Source organism: Herpailurus yagouaroundi, unplaced genomic scaffold, assembly GCF_014898765.1.
Source record: "Herpailurus yagouaroundi ecotype Mexico unplaced genomic scaffold, PumYag 190, whole genome shotgun sequence".
Classification (NCBI taxonomy): domain Eukaryota; kingdom Metazoa; phylum Chordata; class Mammalia; order Carnivora; family Felidae; genus Herpailurus; species Herpailurus yagouaroundi.
In genome coordinates, this window is record NW_024412421.1 from 32382569 (window position 1) to 32399772 (window position 17204).

Below are 17204 nucleotides of genomic sequence, written 5' to 3' on the forward strand. Positions count from 1 at the left end.
ACACACACACACACACACACACACACACACACACAGACACTGCCATTTGCAACTTTGCCTAGATGGGATTATAAATAATAAACTTCAAATTCAGTTAGAAGGAGGTGTTGAATTTCAGGTACCTTGTTGCTACTATTTATATTTAGTTTCTCATCAACAGATACAAAAAGTACAACTTCTTTCAAGTAAAGATCCATGATGGTTTTTGACATACAATGGAAACCAATCACAGTGGACCCCTTGCCTCTTTCTAAATACATCCTGATCCCCCATAGCTCTGGTTCCCTTGACTCCCAGCAGCTCCTGTAACAGACTGTAATAGAATGATGTCTTTCTTCCCATGAGTCATATTTTCTGAAGGACACAAACCATGCGTTTTCATTTCTCTGTTGCCTAGCTCAGTGGCTAATATGCCATAGGCACTTTCTGAATGTTTCTTGAATGAATGAATGAACATATGTAAGTGAGTAGTGGAGAATTCTCTAGAGTAGTGGTTCTCAAACTATGCAAATAAAGAGTTTGTACAACACAGGTTGCTAGACCTCACCCCTGAGTTTCTAAATCAGTAGGTCTGGGAGGAGACCTGAGAATGTTCAGTTTTAACAAGTCCCCAGGTGTGCTGACACTCCTGGTCCAGGGGGACACTTTGAAAACCACTGCTCTACCAAAGTGATGTGGAGAGGATTCTCAGTGTAGAAATAACCCCAGTCACTAATTTTGGGTAAGGGAGACACCTAGAGGGGGGTTTTAATGGCTACTAGTTCAAAGGATAAATCTGGTGTCTGAAGGCCCAATTTTGCTACTAAGGAGGGATTGAAGTCCTAAATACAGGGAAACCATCGAAGTGAGATGGTCTAAAGTCATTCCTGACTTTATTTCTGTGCGAGAGTGGAAGTCATGATGGTATTAATTGTATTCACGGAGGACACTGTATTAATACAGTACCCCAAAAGCTAAAGGAGTGTTTTCTGTCTTATTCTTAGTTGTCTGGGCTCTTCATCCTTTGAGGAAAAGTCAGAAGGAGTCACACCTTCTAACCAAAGATTCTTCACCAAAGATCTCTAAGCACCTACATGCTCACACTATAGCCTCTGTGGAATGTTCCTTACTTTGCCTAATCCTGGTCTAGACTATTGTAAGAAGACCTTGCCTTGATGTAGGATGAATTGGATGGCCACATGGGAGTGGAGACTGTCAAAGTTATAGGATACTTTCTGCAAGGAAGGATTGAACTGTCAACATCAGGAAGTATTTCTGGTAGGGAAGTATATGTAGGGGGTGGGTTTCCCATCAGCATCACACATTGTTTAGTTCAGAAGCCACTTAATTTATCTTCTCAGCAAAAGTCATTTGGGCACCTACTGTAAACCAGTGTTCTAGAAGCTGAGCATACAGAAGCAAAAAGACAGACTTACCTGCATTTTCAGAGAGATAGACAACAAACAAATGTAATTACTGGTTAGGTTTTGCTATATAACTAATCACCTCCAAATTTAGAGCAATTATTTGTTTTTACTTCACATACCTATAGGTTAAATGACCTAGGTGGGGCTCTGCCAGGCACCTCTAGGTTTTTGGAGGTCATTTCTCTCCTACAACCAATGAGATAACCCATGAATGTTCCTCTGAAGGCATTTCCTTTGAATGTTCCTAGTGACAGCAAGCTGAAACACACAGGGCCTCTTGGGGCCTGGGTTTATAAGTGGCACATCGTCACTTCTGCCTCATTCCATTGGCCACATCAAATTCATGTGGCGAAACCCAGGGGTGAAAGGTGTAGATGCAGGTTGGAGTGAAGAACTGAGCAAAGTGACCACTTATGGTATAATAATAAGCAACACAAAGGGCCATGAAGAAACATAAAACAAGTTCATGGCTCAAGAACAATCCCGGACACTACTTTGGGTGACCAGGTATCGTGGGATGGTGTATTGTCATAATCTTTAGTGGTTTTAGCGGGCGATCCCATTGGGAGGGATGTAGCTTCAGCCTTACACTATTGTTCTGCTGTGCAGTGTGGGCTTCCCTCCTTTCTGTCCAAATATATCTTAATTATCAAGGGCTCTTGGCATAGCCGATAACTGTTGTGTCGTATAAGGGCATCTATCTGGTTTATCCTTGTTCTGTGCAAATGCCTCATTACAGCAGCATATTCAGAGGGTACCCAAACTTGAGTAAAGCGTCTCTTCTGGAAGATACAGCAGTTACCCCCTTGCCATACACCCACGTCCATGTGCTTGTACACATAATACCCAACCAGTGCGCGCGCGCGCGCGCACACACACACACACACACACACACACACACACACACGGCCTCCTTCACACAGCCAGAAATGATGCCTTCATCCATGTCAGTCAAGGAGAGACAAGAATTTTAATCCCTGGCTTCTCAGGATACAGTTCCTGGATGTTGGATTATTTCATCAGACCCCAGGTTTGGGGGTCTGCATTTGGACACAAAGCCTGGGCTTCTTGGAGGGGGGTGCTGGCCCAGGGGGAGGTAAAGCAGGGGTTATGAGGGGGTGGTTTCCAGCTTCAGTGCTCACTTGCTGCCATCAGTGCATCCGTCGGCCAAAAGAATCCCATTAGGGAGTGGAAGGGAAAACAATGCAAAACCAACAAAAATGAATTTCTTCTTCAGAGACCTTTTACCACCAGAGTGAAATGAGTTTTCTCCTGTCTTTGTTGGACAAAACCTGACATCCTATGTTTGGTTAAATGCATGTTCTCTGAGAGTAGAGGGGAGTAGGGGATTGAGGGGAAAGGTAGCATCCACTTTTACAGCAATCCTTGGAGTGCTATTATATTATCATTCCCATTTTATTGATGAATAAACTGAGCCTGGGGGAGTAAAAGCAACTTGCCCAATGTAAGTGGCATCTGGAGTTCCCAATCCAGGTCTCATTTTGCAGACAAATCTTTTCCACCTTCCTAGCCTTCATGGGTTTCTAACGGTGAGCCTTAAGGCCAAAGAAGGCTCTTGAAGTTAACTCCTCTTGACCCTTAAAATACAAGCTGTGGGGACTGAAATATGAAGGGATGGGAGTGGCCCTTTGGGCATTCTCACTTGGAATCAGGTGTGGTTGGCTGGAGCCACTCTGCCTACTGGTAGAACAACTCAGGACAAAAGCCCAGGACCTTCGTGAATGCCTGACAGGTCCTAGCTGGAGATGGAGTCAGCAGATTCTCACAAATCTGCATCTACCTTCACTGGTATCATCAGGTGCATGTAGTCATCTGCAATCTGGGAATCACAGCCTCCGGTTACCTGTTGTGGGTCAACACATTCATTTTCTATGTAGATGATGAAGCTGAGGTCAGACTGGAAGATTGCCCTTGGCCAAACCAAGCTCTCTCACCTAAGGTTATTCTGTTCTTGGGGAACAGCCAACAGCGGACCCACTGGAGCACAAAGACACAGCCCCCAACTCTCTTAGGGTCGTCTCTGAGTGGAAGGCCTCCCTAGCCTCAGAGTTCCCCTGGGACTGGCTGAGGCATCTAAGGCCACTGCAATCCCCCCTGCCGATCTTGTTTTCCTTCCTTTTGCAGTTGTTGTTCCCGAGGACACTCCTGAGCAAGTCACCTGCACAGATTTCCATCTCAGCCCCTATTCTGGGGAAACCAACCTGTCTCACCCTGGCGATTAAATGCTCCAGCCTTGGAGTGGCACCTGTCACTTCTGCTCACAGCTTATTGGCTAGAACGGGTCACACAGCCCCATGCTGACCACAGGGGGGCGGGCAAGTGCAGCCTTGCACACCCTCCCCTTAGGACTGCTTCCCCAACCGAGGGACTGCTTGTGGAAACATGGCTGGATCATTTCCGCCATCTTTATCCCTTAGAGTGGTCTATCATCTCCCAAGCTGTCCTCTGCTCTCTGTCTGCCTTTGTGTCTGCTGAATCCATGGGCTTAGCTCAGCTGGTCCATGACTGACAAGATGGCTCCTGCTGTGGCATGGAGAAAAAACCAGGGTATTTCAGGATGCCTTGATGTGAAGGCTGCCTGACTCCAAAATATCCCTTTTTACTTTACCAGTAGGCAAGTTGGGTGTAGGTTTCCACATGCATGAATTCCAAGCTGGGACAATCGTATCTATCAAACAGTGTGACTGCAACTCTCAAAGGCTCAGGATCAGTGCCTACTTAGGCAAGAGGACAGTGGAAAGTTGAAGAGACCGGAAGAGGCATCAAGATGCACTTTTCCTGGGCTTTTCTGGAGGTTGTTTGGCCAACATTGCCATCTGATGGGCCAGCTCCAGCTAACGCAGCCAGGAGGCCCCCAGCAGTCACCTTGGGGCCATGTGAGGCAATCTTGTGACTCAACAGCTGACAATGAAGGAATTTTACAAAGTGCATCGGTTTACATTTATTGAGTAGTTATTTTGTCACTTAATCCTTGCCACCATCTTATAAGTTCATATGATTTATATTTTCATTTCACCAGTGGACAAACAGAGGCACAGAGGGTTTGAGTAACTTACTCATTGGTAGCAGGGCTGGGGGGTTAAGCTTAGGCGGTGCGGCTCTAGACTCATTGTTACACTCCTTCCTCTGCCACTTAGATTGATTAAGTCTAGACATCTATTTCACAGGCAGTAATGATGTCTTCATGTTTTAGGCCCTGTGCTAGATGCTGGGAATACACCCCAGTCTATTGGATCTCCGCGTGGTCCATTGCTCTGTGTCCTGTTCTATTAGATATCACATAATACATTTATTCTAGGATTTAGCTGTAGGAGGAAATTTTGCCAGTGGATATTTGTATACTTTTTTCTAAAATAAGAACTATGTAATTTACATGTTTCTTATTGCTTTGGGCACCAGGAAGCTCAGATCCAAATCAGAGCAAATATATTAAAGTTTAGGTTTAGCATTTCAGGTTTTTGAATTTTTTCTCCCAGTCTAGATTTTTAATTTTGGTTGCATCAGTTCTATTGCAGAAATTTCCTTTATTTTAAAATAACTTACATCATTTTTAGAAGGAGGCTGCATGGAAATGACAAAGTGAGATCTTTACTGCATAGTCTTAGATTCTTACTGGGAAAGGCAGACCTATATATTCCCAGGAATATATAGGGAGACCTATATATTCCTCTGACCCTCATTCCCATAGCACCCCACTTATAAAATTCCTTGAGCAGTGGCCATGACTATCCCCCATTCCCTGGGGATAGGTAGGAGCTTCTGAAAAATCACATCCATATAGGAAAAAAAAAAGTTTCCTTAAATCATGGCTCCAACTTTGGTGCCAGATGCACATTTGTGGAGTAGGCGGCCAGTCAGGTTCTCACCTGAGCAGTTAATAAAATCTATTGCCCCTTGATGGATTTTTTTTTCTGCAAGCTAGAATTGATCTGTCGTATTTGTGATTTGTGAGATGGCAAGGAAACACCAAACACCATCATGACTTGGGCCACAGTTGGAAAAAAAGAAAAAAAAGAAAAAGAAAGAAGGGGGGGGGAAATCCACCGCCAAGTCTTTCCAGGCGTGGAGAGGGCTGGAACTGCTGGGGTCATTTTATTTGATTTATTGGAAATAAAGTGGATCTTATTAACATTTTAATAAAGAGAATCTTTTTGCACTGGGCTGGAAGTGTTCGCCAGTCCCCGGTGCAATTCCATTCTCTGCAAAAGTGGATTCGGCTGGCGTTGCCCAGCGTGATTTGTGAGGCTGGGCCCCAACAGTCCAAAAAGGCAAAAAGGGCTGCCTCCTCCGAGGGGCTCGCTCTGTGCGAGGTGCTCGCCCTGTATCTGCCATGCAAAACGAGGGAGCTTTATGAAGGAATCCGTCTTGTAAAGCCATTGGTCCTGGTCATCAGCCTCTACCCAATGCTTTCGTGATGCTGCCGCTGATCTATTTGGGAAGTTGGCTGGCTGGTGAGGCAGAGCCTCTCCTCAAAGCCTGGCTCCCACGGAAAATATGCTCAGTGCAGCCAAGTGCATGAATGAAAACGCCGCCGGGCGCTTCTAGTCGGGCAAAATGCAGCCGAGAACTCCGCTCCTCCTGTGCGTTCTCCTGTCCCAGGTAGGGAAGAGGGGCAGCCGGGCGCGCCCCGCGCCCCGTTTTCTGCATTCCGATCGTCTGGCGCCGGCAGGGAGAGGGGGCTTTCGCGGGTCGGGGGACTGTGGGGCGCGGCGGCGAAGAAAGCCTGGGGCTCGAAGGGAGGTCATTCCCAGCCCCAGAGATCCTCGGGGCGCGGGGGGGGGGGCGGTTTCCCACTCCGGGGTGTGTGTGTGTGTGTGTGTGTGTGTGTGTACGTTCAGGGGAGGAGGAGAGAGCTCCCGAGTCCCCCCCTTTTCTTTTCCGCAAGCAGGGGCGACATTCTCGCCTACATCAAGTGGGGTAACTTTGATTCGCCTCCTCCTCCGGTGGCTCATGTATCGGAGAAAGACTCAGTTGGAGGCGACTCCAGCGAGTCGTGGTTTCCCCAGCGCAGCGCCGAACAGGGGGAAGCGCAGCTCCGGTCCGGATTGCGGGCTGCCGGGCTGGAGAGGCCGGCCTGGCATCGCCGACTTCCCGGGGCGCCCGGGCCCCCTCGCCCAGCCCCGCGGCGCGCAGGAAGGCGCCTCCCGCCAGCCCAGCGCTGCAGCCCGGCTGCTGCTGTCGCTCAAAGGCGCCGACTCTGGCCGCGCCCGCATCGGGGTTCTTTTCCTCCCCGACCTCGGGCCCAGAGCGCGTCCTCCCCCGCCCCCCGCCAGGACGCAGGCCCCAGCCCCCCGCGCCCCCTTTGTGCAGCCAGCTGGAGCCCCGGCTCGGAGCCCCGACTGCCGCCTCTGCTGCCTTCCCGGGCGGGCGCGGAGCGCAGAGAAAAGTTCAAGCCTTGCCCACCAGGGCTGCAGCTGCCTGTTAACCCTCGGAGCGCTGAGGCGCGAGGGAAGGACCGGGGATCCGGGAGAAGGCGGGGGGTGCGGTGCGACCGAGACGTGATTGTCCAGCTGCCGCCTCTGGATCTCCAAGATCTCGGGAAGTTTGCGTGCAGGAAAGCATACTCCGAGGAGGCCCGACCGGAGGTGCGGGCCGCTGAGGGGCACGCCCAGCCCTGTTCTGGGGCCTGTGGTTTCTGAGAGAGCAAGGCTACTCGGTCCCCGAGGCTTCCCTTGAAGCCCATGGGACTCGGGATGAGCTGGCAGCCTACAAGTGGGTGGGTAAGATCAAGGCAGGGCCAGGCAGAGAGGAGGGAAGGAGGCAGGGAGTGCTTTCGGGTGCTAGGAATGGGCGTTGAGTTCCTGGCCAGGACTCCTGGGTGCCAGGGGCCTGGGCACATATGTGAGTGTGCGGGAGAGAGGGAGGGTGAGGCAGGCAGGATCCCAGGCGAGGGCTGGCAGGGATGTAGGGGTGCAGGGCATCGAAGGGAGGCCACTGCTGGATCCATGTTGGGGTTTGACTTTGGAAAGGGGCCAGTGTCCCAGGAACGCAGTGACCATGTAAATGACTTAAAGTGGGGGTTAGTAGGTGGATGCCGGTGTCTGGGGACCGGGTAAGGTGCTTGGCTACGGAGCCCCTCCCCTACCCATGCTTTCCGTCTTCCCTGGATACACAGCCCCCATTCAGAACTGCCCAGTTACACTCCTTTCCTAACAGGGCCTTGCTGCCTGATTCTCTTGGGGGCGGGGGGTGTCCCTGTAACCTCAAGTCCTGCCACAAATCTTATGTCTATCTGTGGACCAGTTTTCCAGACTTTCTGGGCTCCAGTGGTCCCTGAGGCTGTATGTATGTACATATATCCCTATTTAGCAGGACGGTTCAGAGGATGCTTCTGATTCAGACAGATCCTCTCTGCCATATGCTACTGGTACCACCTTGGGCACGTTGTTGAACATCTCTGGGCTTTCTGATTCTCCACTGTAAAATAATCTCTCCGCCTTCCTGGGATCGCCAGGCAGATTGATTGCATTCAACAGGATGTCCTAGGTAATGCATTTACCATGAGGCCTGGCACACTGGGAACTGTTGGTGTCTGGGAGCACTTCCCTCCCACCCTGCCTTTCCCTAGGGCTTTACAGTCCTTTTCTCTCTCAGCGTGCTGGGACCTCAGTCAGGGTCGCAGGGCTGGCCCAAAGTTATGCCTCCTTTTGAGCAAGACAGACAATGTGGCAGCACCCAGCAATCCCTGTGCACTAGGGGCTCCTCACAGGATACCTTTTGCAAAGCAACTGGTGTGTCTTCTCCTGCAGGGCCCAGCCAGCACAGGTGGGTTCTGCAGGCTGTGAGCTCACTCAGTTCCTAAGTGTGGGGCAGCAGAGGTGTTACCAGGAATCGAATCGCCTGCTCTCAGAGGCTTGTTTCTGTCTTACATTATTACCCGTAATCAGAGCAATCGTCCACATTAGGACGCTAAGTGATATCCTGGTTGCAACAGCACCTTGCAGAGAAATCATTTTGGTGTAATTCATCTCATGGACAAGAGGTTCCAGGCCACAGCTCCGTGTGCCATAGGGAAAAGCGGGGAAAGTCTTAGAGCCTTTGAGTCCACCAGCAAAAACAGAACTTTCTTGAGGCAGAGAGAAAACATACGGAAGGGAAAAACAATGTAATAAAGCAAATTAGTCACTCGGTCCTAAGTGGTGTTCAGGCAAGCATGTATGTGTTTTTCCATCACAGTTGTAATATTCTGGGTCTGGCTTTGGAAGCCATCAATCTCTGTAAGTTTATTGGCTAGGTTGCTCTTTTAGGCATTTTGGAAAGGGGAAGAGGAATTCTAAGCAACAATGGCTGGAAGCTGGCAAAATTGAGAGACAGTGGCCTCTCTTCTCCCCTGGGGTGTTTTGGGAAAGGCTGTCCCAGAAGTGGCCTCTGGCATTTGGCTATGATAAATAATGAGTGTGAAACAAATCAAGGGAGGCATGACATAGAAATTCCACTGTAAATATGATTCCCCGCCCCCCTATTTGGGTATGGCTTACAAGTAGCCAAAAGTTCTAACAATGATTGAGTAATCCCCCAAGAATTAGAATTTTAGGGAGTGGTTCAGGTTTGGAGAGCAGTCACTTGGGAGTGACTAAAAACGTTCCACAGGGTTCTGAGATGTTGATTTAAAATGGGGCTCTTTCTTGGAGGCAGCATCTTGATTTTCAGGATTCTAAATGAGAACCTGTGTGTTTTTGTACCCCCAGAACATCATCTATTGTAGTTTAAGGGCAGTGTTTATTTGCAGAACCTTTCTGATGAGGAGAAAAGATTATGGGAGTAGCAGAGGGCACCCCCAGCCCTGACGTGGGGTCCACATGTGACAACCCATAAGATTTGAAAAACACTGGGGAAACAGAGACGTAAGTGGTGAGAAGAGTCAAAGTGGTAGAGTTCAGATGGCTGAACAATTTTTTTAGCAAGTTCCCGAGGAGATTTAATAAACTGCAAGGCTGAATATGTGATCTGGAGTTTATGTAATGCCACAGTCTATATTAAAAGCCCAACAGTCATCTTAGCTAATCTCTTCTGCTCTGCTTCCCTCCCTTCTCTCCTTTGCTATCTTTAGCCCTTGGGTTTTCCATTAAATAAAATCTAATTCCTTCTAGAAGTGTCTCCTATGTGTTATAGTAAAATTGCCTCACAAACCAATGTACCCAATAAGTGCAGTGTCTAGAAGGACTGGCATTTGCCTGTGTGCATCGAATCTCAGTTGGAAGTTTACTGTTTCAGCAAAACTACGGGTAGGCTCTTGAGAATATCCTTCTTTTCTTTCCCTCCTTCCAGAAAGACCGTTGCTTGGGAGAATCCAGTTTATTTCCGTTCAGTGGAAGGGAAGGAAAATGCCAAGCTATGGATTCAGTGACAGTCATATCGTCGAAATAGCCAACAGTGTTTCCTATTTCTTTGTGCCTCTGTCCATCTCTGTGTTTTGATCTTGTTTTAATACCTGTTGAAAAATTTCTCCAGAAGAGGGCTCCATCCACAGCATTACAAAATTCTGAATCTACAGCTGCTATATTTTAAAGAACCTCAGTGTAGTCGCTCTATCAACACACTACTCTTCTCCTTATTCCCAATTATTTTCTGGAAGCTACCCCAATGAGAAGTCCTACCATTTTGCACTCAGTATCTTTCCTCCTTTATTCCCTACTATAGTTGCTTCTGTTCCATCTTAGTCTTCAACTACGTTTCCCCTCTGAGTATTAGAGCAGGGAACATTTCAAAGACCTTTGTAGACAGACAATACAAAATGAAATGTGAGGAAGTTCTGAAATTTCCTGGCATTTGATTTCATTTGGACCTGGTTTTTCTCTTTAGGCAGCCAAAAGTCAGGCACAGTTACCCCACTAGGTAACTACCCAGAAGAATGACTCATGAGCCGGATTCGCTCACCCTCCGGCACCAGTTGAAAAGGAGAGGGAAATATGTCTGTCATCCAATTACAATAATCAGTTGGGCAGAATCAAATCAAGTGACCAGTGGTTTTGGCATTGTTTCCACTTAGCTGCGGGCAAGGTGCCCACGCGCCTGAGAGAATCGGAGCCTCCTGAAGGTTGCTGCCAATACAGTTGCCCGCAGCCTGTCTCCTCTGTAGCTACCTGGGGATCCCCTGGCTCCTCCTCCCTGAGCAGACAGGACAGATGATGATGGGCTGGACTGTAGGATCCCCTTCAGTAGACACTAAGTAGTGGCTTAGAGTAGAAAGCAGCTGCTCTTCACTCCTGAGAGAAGCAGCTAAGGGCAGGCCAGAGAAGAGAAGAAATGGCATTTCAGACTTGAAACACAGACTGAGGTAGGGTTCGTGTTGGTGAATGGGTCACCCTTTGGCCCAGCAGGTTGAACCTTGAGTCACCTGCCTGGCAGTACTAAAGCTTACACATCCCAATTCTGCAACTCTGGCTTCTGGGCAAAGCAGCCACAGGCCAAATGTAGATTATGGATGTGTTTTGTTGGGCCCAAATGTTTTGAAAAGTTGGAAATCGTACATTAAAAAAAAATCCAGGTCTCCTGCATTTCTTAAAATGTCAGAAGGTCAGGGAACCTGAGAGCTGCCCTCCCACTTGGCCACACTTCACTGGAGGGGAGTTACTACTGCCCCCTTTAGGTGGGGCATGCCTCTGTAATTTGCCACAGTCCCCACCAGCCCCTAGTACTCACCCACCGGTTGTACCTGCTTAGTTTGCCCCATAGCCATTTGTGTTGGGAACTTCCGCTTTCACAAATTTTGAGACTTAATCGCATTGATGCGGGGTGTGTGTGTGTGTGTGAGTGATAGGCTATTTGGAAAGGAAGGGACATGCCTCTTTTTGATCACTGTGATTGAACTAGATCGACACTTGCTTTGGAAGAACAAAGGGGACTGCACCTCCTTCCTGAGAACATTCCTACCATCAGTGCCGTTGGGTGACTGGGGGTACCCAGAACACCAGGACACCCAGATCATCGCTCTGTGTGTAATAGTTACACCCAGAGAAGTAATGCACCGCAGCTTTGAGTCAGTCAGGGTGTGGGTACAGCGGAGTGTGGGTACAGCCCAAACATTGCTCTGCATCAACAGTCCCAGGGCTCTGGGATGGCTTGTAGGCCCCAGTGCGCTGTTAGACCAGGAAGCATCTGTGCCCTTGGAGTACAGTGACTTTCTGGGCATTGTCATTCCAACAGTGTTGCTCACCCACAGTATGAGTGTCATCAGAACATCACAATAACTTATTGTACTCAGCCCTGCATGGGACTCTGGGAGCACCGAGCCAGCTCTCAGAGCATTTGTAACTTCAAGGTAACATTAGTTCCAGAGCTTTGTTGCCTAGAGTACTTTTATACACAGGACATTGTCTCCCCTACCACCAACTGGAGTTTGTATGATGTTTTTATAACTGTTTTTAATACTTAACACCCACTATAGTCTACCCATAGTGTTAATGCTGTAATTGATGTCCTCTGGCTCCATAAATACTAGACTAATCTGTCCACCCATCCTATCCCAAGAGGTAAGCCTCAGATAACTTGTTTTCCTTAGCCTCAGACTTCAAAGATCAGGGTAAATATAACTACACATATACCAAAAAAAAAAAAAAAAAAAAAAAAAAAAGGTGATTGTTTTTCCTCTGTCAGTTGCCAAGAGAAGTCAAATTCCTGAAAATTAGCATTAGGAATAGGCACGTTTTGACATGTCATGTCTCATTTCAAAGGCCTCAGCAGGCGTCACCCAATCTGCTACAGAAGCACAAAGCCCCTGTGTCTCCCAGCTGAGTGGAGGCCGGGCTGGGGTGCAGGGCCGCAGCTGTTCAGCCGAGAGCAGCCCCTGCCACATGCCTGGGCAGGGCCAGGAAGTGAGCTCAGCCTCTGGAGGAGCCCAGGGACCCTGCAAGGAATGTGGCAGACTCCATCCCTGCCTTCTGCGGCCTCCGGGCCAAAGTCTCTTTCCTCTGGGGGTGGCAGGGAACCGCTTCTCCACGAGCTGCCTGACGCGGTGCCTGCAAGTGCCTGGAGCTTGGACCTGTGTGGTAATCTCCCCCTTAGCAGGAGTAAGGCCTGCAGAAGTTTGCCGGACCCTGCCCGCGGAACCCGTGGATGGCTCAGGCCATACAGGCCCTGCCTTCAACTGCCATGTGCTGCTGGGCATCTGGGATCATCTAACTCAGGGGTTGCAAAGGGCAGCCTGTGGGCTAATTCTTGCCTGCAGCCTGTTTTTATAAATAGTTTTATTGGAACATAGCCATGCCCATTCATTTATATAATTGTCTATGGCCGAGCGTGTGCTATAACAACAGAGTTGACACCATATGGCCACAAAGCCTAAAATATTTACTATTTGGCCCTTTACAGAACAAGTTTGCTGACTCCTGTTCTGACTCAAAATGACAGCCAGAGGGACTGTAGGGAACTTTCTCAAGGGGCAGGGAGCCATTAGGGATTCAGTCATCAGGGACTGTCCCCTCCAAGCCCCAAGCACTCAAACAACTTGACTTTAAGGAGATTTACCTGGGACTGAGTGGATCAGTAAGTATCTGTGATATCCACAGAGGACCTACTATGTGCTCAGGTTACGACTCCTGGTAAGGCCGACTTAGTCTCTGCTCTCTTGGGGTTCAGGCCTCGAGAGATCCCTGGGCAGTGGAGATCAAGGTCAATTACTGAATAATTCGAAGCAGAGAAACTGCTATGACCGAAGAAGACACAGTTGTGTGAAGTTGTGCTGTTCTATCCAGTGTGCTGGTCTGTGCCTCGTCTTTCTCCCCCACTAAAATATAAGGTCCATCACAGCACATGCTGTTGTCTGATTGGTTTACTTCTGCATCCCTAGGGCCTAGGACACTGCTGGTGTACAGCAGGCCCTCAGCAAACGTGAATGAATGAATGAATGAATGAATGAATGAATATAAGAAAGGCATCAGATCCAGATGAAGGACCTGGGAGGCTTCCCTGATAGCCTGATGCTTGATCACAGTCTGGAGGAGTAGTGAGCCTTGCAGACAGGGGAATGCCAGAAGGTGTGGGCAGGGAAAAGCATTCCAGGCAGAAGGCACAGCCTGGGGGAAGTCTCTGTGCGGGAGGAAATAACCACGATAGGAGGAGCAGCTGGGTGGTGCCAGAGCCCCTGGGATTTGGCAGCCACCACAGGGATTTTGGTGTTTGTCCTGGAGCAGTGGGAATCCATTGCAACTAATAAGGGGAGGGTGTGGTGTGACAAGGTCATATTTTCACTTTGGAAAGGTCACCCTGGCTGTAGTGTGGGGAATGGATAGACACCGGGTACGAACGGAAGTGAGAAGCCAGTCCAGGCCTGAGGTCGCAGGAGTAACAGTGCAGGAGAGAGGAAACAGACGCACCACTCAGAGCATCCAAGAGACATTTAGGGCAGAACCTGGCAGGGCTCGGTCTCTGGGTTCGCAGATGACAGAGCATGGGCCAGGGAGGGGTGAAGTAGCGAGCTTGAGTTCTGACTCTTTCAATTGGCAGGAAGCTGCCAATTGCCCAAAGAAGGAACCCAGGTGTTTGACATCATAAGCAGGGTCTGAGGGCCGTTTCCACGGGGCTATTAGCCAGCCTGCACCAATGCTCCTTGGGACAGGTATCCCGGGCCCCCATGACACCCATGCTCATGGATCCAGCCCGTGTTCGCACCTGGGACGGGCACTGTGGGGGCCTGGAAGTGCCCTTGTCTAGAGAGACTGATGCGTCGCCTCTATAATTAACCAATCTCTGAGGCTTTTCATGCAAAAGATATTTGGGAGAAACATTGCCAAGCCCTTTAATCGTTTCTTGAACATTCAATCAGCAGCACTAGAAATATTTCTTACATGAAGCAAATAATGATCTACTACTTTCGGCAATCACTTTCCGAATGCTAACAAGTCTTCATTTCTGCATGTTGGATGTGGCCTTGGTGACTCTTCTGTTTCCAGATGCGGTAGAATCTTCAGCTGGGTGCTGGGGAGTAGTATGCTGGTATTTGTTTAAAAACTGGCTCTCTCTCTCTCTAACAAAAAAAAAAAAAAAAAAAAAAAAAGAGCAGCACAGCTATGTTATCCTCCAAAGATGAGGGATACACAGGTGTCTGCTCCTTAAGTATTTATTGAGGAATTTAGGGAATTCGTAGGGAAACAGGATGGGCCTGGAACCTGTTCTCAGGGGGCTTGCTACCTACAGAGGGCAACCACAAGAAAATAAATAGCTGAGGGGCACCTGGATGGCGCAGTCGGTTAAGCGTCCGACTTCAGCCAGGTCACGATCTCGCGAGATCTCGCGAGATCTCGCGTGAGTTCGAGCCCCGCTTCAGGCTCTGGGCTGATGGCTCGGAGCCTGGAGCCTGTTTCCGATTCTGTGTCTCCCTCTCTCTCTGCCCCTCCCCCGTTCATGCTCTGTCTCTCTCTGTTCCCCCCCCAAAAAAAAAATAAATGTTGAAAAAAAAACTTAAAAAAAAAGAAAATAAATAGCTGAAATAATACGAATTTGGTAATTGTTACAATAGGAGATAATAGAGACTAAAACAGCTCAAAGGGGTGGTTGCTGTGACCTCCCTCCCATCCTTCCATTTTGCCCTCCCTCCCCCACCACTTGCATCCATGTTTTCTTCTTTCTTCCCATAATTATTAAAATCTACCAGGGGCAGGGACACCTGGGGGGCTCAGTTGGTTAAGCTCCGGTCATGATTTCGCCCTTTGTGAGTGTGAGCCCCGCGTGTATCTGGCTCTGTGCTGACAGCTCAGAGCCTGGAGCCTGCTTTGGATACTGTGTCTCCCCGTCTCTCTGCCCCTCCCCTGCTCATGCTCTGTTCTCTTTCTCTCAAAAATAAATAAACATTAAAAAATTTTTAAAAAACCTACCAGGTGCCAAGAATGCTGCTGATTTGGGGATGCAGAGGTGAATACAACACCTGGTCCTGAATAGGGCCCGTGCTGGAGGTGACTCAGGGCCTGTGGTCTGCTAGGACTCAGAGGAACGAGCGTCTCAGCTTGCTTCAGAGAGTTAGGAAGACTTCTGAGATTTTAAGAAGTGAGTTTGAATCCTGGCCATCTGCGTGCTGTGTGACCTCAGATGAGTTACCTTATTTCCCCCCTCTTCTGTTTCCTCCTGCGTCTGGACAAGGAGAGGGAGTAGGTGTAACTGCCCAGCAGGGTTCCGGTTAAGTCCACGTATGCTCATGACCCCATCCGGTGGCTGACAAATGCTCTATGGATGCTAAAGGAATGTTGGTGTATTAACTTGCACATACCGTGCTCCAGGGGAGCTTGTGGCTTGCAGGCACCACGGGGCCTTGGCCTTGATCATCTGAGTAACCTAGAGGGGAAGAACATGCTCGTGTATTTAAAATGCATGGGCATTAAAAAATAAATAAATAAAGTTTGCTTTCTAGAAAAGGATTTGCCAGTTCCCATATTGGTAGCTCCCCAAAGATGGCTCCCTTTGGGATTTCATGCCTCATAAAATCACTTGATCTGGTGGGATCTTATCTACTAGATGTATCTTCTTAGCAGCTGTTTCCCTGGAGGCTTTTTCAGGGCACTGTGTGTGTGTGTGTGTGTGTGTGTGTACATGTGAGCACCGTGAACACTTATGATTATGATTTAAAATATATCAAAATACCTGTAGCAAATTTACTGTACAATTTATTGCTATGTGCTGGTTGCATACATTAGCTCAAATCTTTATTGCAAGCCTTAGGGACAACTATTCTTAACCCATTTTATATATGATGAAAAGAAGTGCAGAGTGGTTGAGTCATTTGCCTAAGGCCACACAGCCCCTAGGAATGCAGACCAGGGATTGGGCCCATGCGTTTCTGATTCTTGTGCATATGAGTTTTCCTCCATATTTCACTCATGTATGAAAGCTTCCTCCCTTATCCCCCCAAAGGTTGTAAGAGTTTTCTTCCTTGACTATTTTGTTTTCTGGCTCTCCTGGAGTTAAAATGGCTACTTGTAGTGACCCCATTTTTGAATTCCTGGTCTCTAAAAGTGGGCCTGGGACCTGGGCCTCCTGTCTGGGTTAATGATAGCAACCTTCAGAACTGGGTTAGCCCAAGATCAGTTATGTTGTCACTGAGTCCTTGCTGTTGACCAGGGACCACCACCCATCCACACTGCGTGCTTTGCTCAGCGAGAATGGCTGTCTTGCTAAGAATAGCCACGCAGATGCTGGGACTGAGCCAGGGTGTGGTTCCTCTGTGGCCTCCAGCGCAGGTAAATTCTCTCATGGTAAATTTGCTGGCTGTTTCCTGTCTGCTGCTAAGCTCTGAGGCTGGATGGCATTCCTCCCCAAGGGTGCCGAGGGGCTCCAATGTTCCCTGAGCGCCACTGACTACAACAACATTTTCCCCAATCCATAGGAAAATGAGAAATATACAGCCTGCAGCTATATTGAAACACACAGATCTATGGTGCATTGCAACTGAACTGAATCTAACCTGAAGTGTACTTCTGTTTTACCAGAAGCGTTTTCTTTTTCCCTTTTAATTCTGTTTAAGTGCCTTTAGTCAGGGTAGCCATTGATTCAGTGAACATTTGCTGAGCGCCTATTATGTGCCTGGCACTGTCTTATGTACTGGTGGCATAGCAGAGGGGCTCACAGGGCCCCTGTGCAGGTGGGTGGACACATTCTCACCCTGCCCCAGCCCTCACCACTCCACATGGTGGCCTTGCATTGCTGCCTCTCTCAGGATGTTTGGATCTGTGCACCCCAATGTGTACATCTCATGTTTCAGTCATTTAACAAGTATTAGCTGATCAGCCACTGTGTCGCAGCATGATGCTTTACACTGGGTTAGCAACAGTGGTTAAGAAAGACAGGATT

At 48.6% G+C, this 17204-nt stretch overlaps 1 protein-coding gene across 3 annotated transcripts in view; it reads left to right on the forward strand.

Annotated features, from left to right (window-relative positions):
- Nucleotides 1-5700: 5700 nt before the first annotated feature.
- The window catches only part of CDH13 (cadherin 13), a 1040036-nt gene continuing 1028532 nt past the window's right edge, over nt 5701-17204 (forward strand). The window contains exon 1 of one of the 3 annotated variants that reach the window (XM_040443439.1): nt 5701-6026. In XM_040443439.1, the coding sequence (XP_040299373.1) occupies nt 5982-6026 (45 nt within the window). In that variant the 5' untranslated portion in view covers nt 5701-5981. The remainder of the gene's footprint in view (nt 6027-17204) is intronic. The other 2 variants (XM_040443438.1, XM_040443437.1) reach the window with 2 other exon arrangements.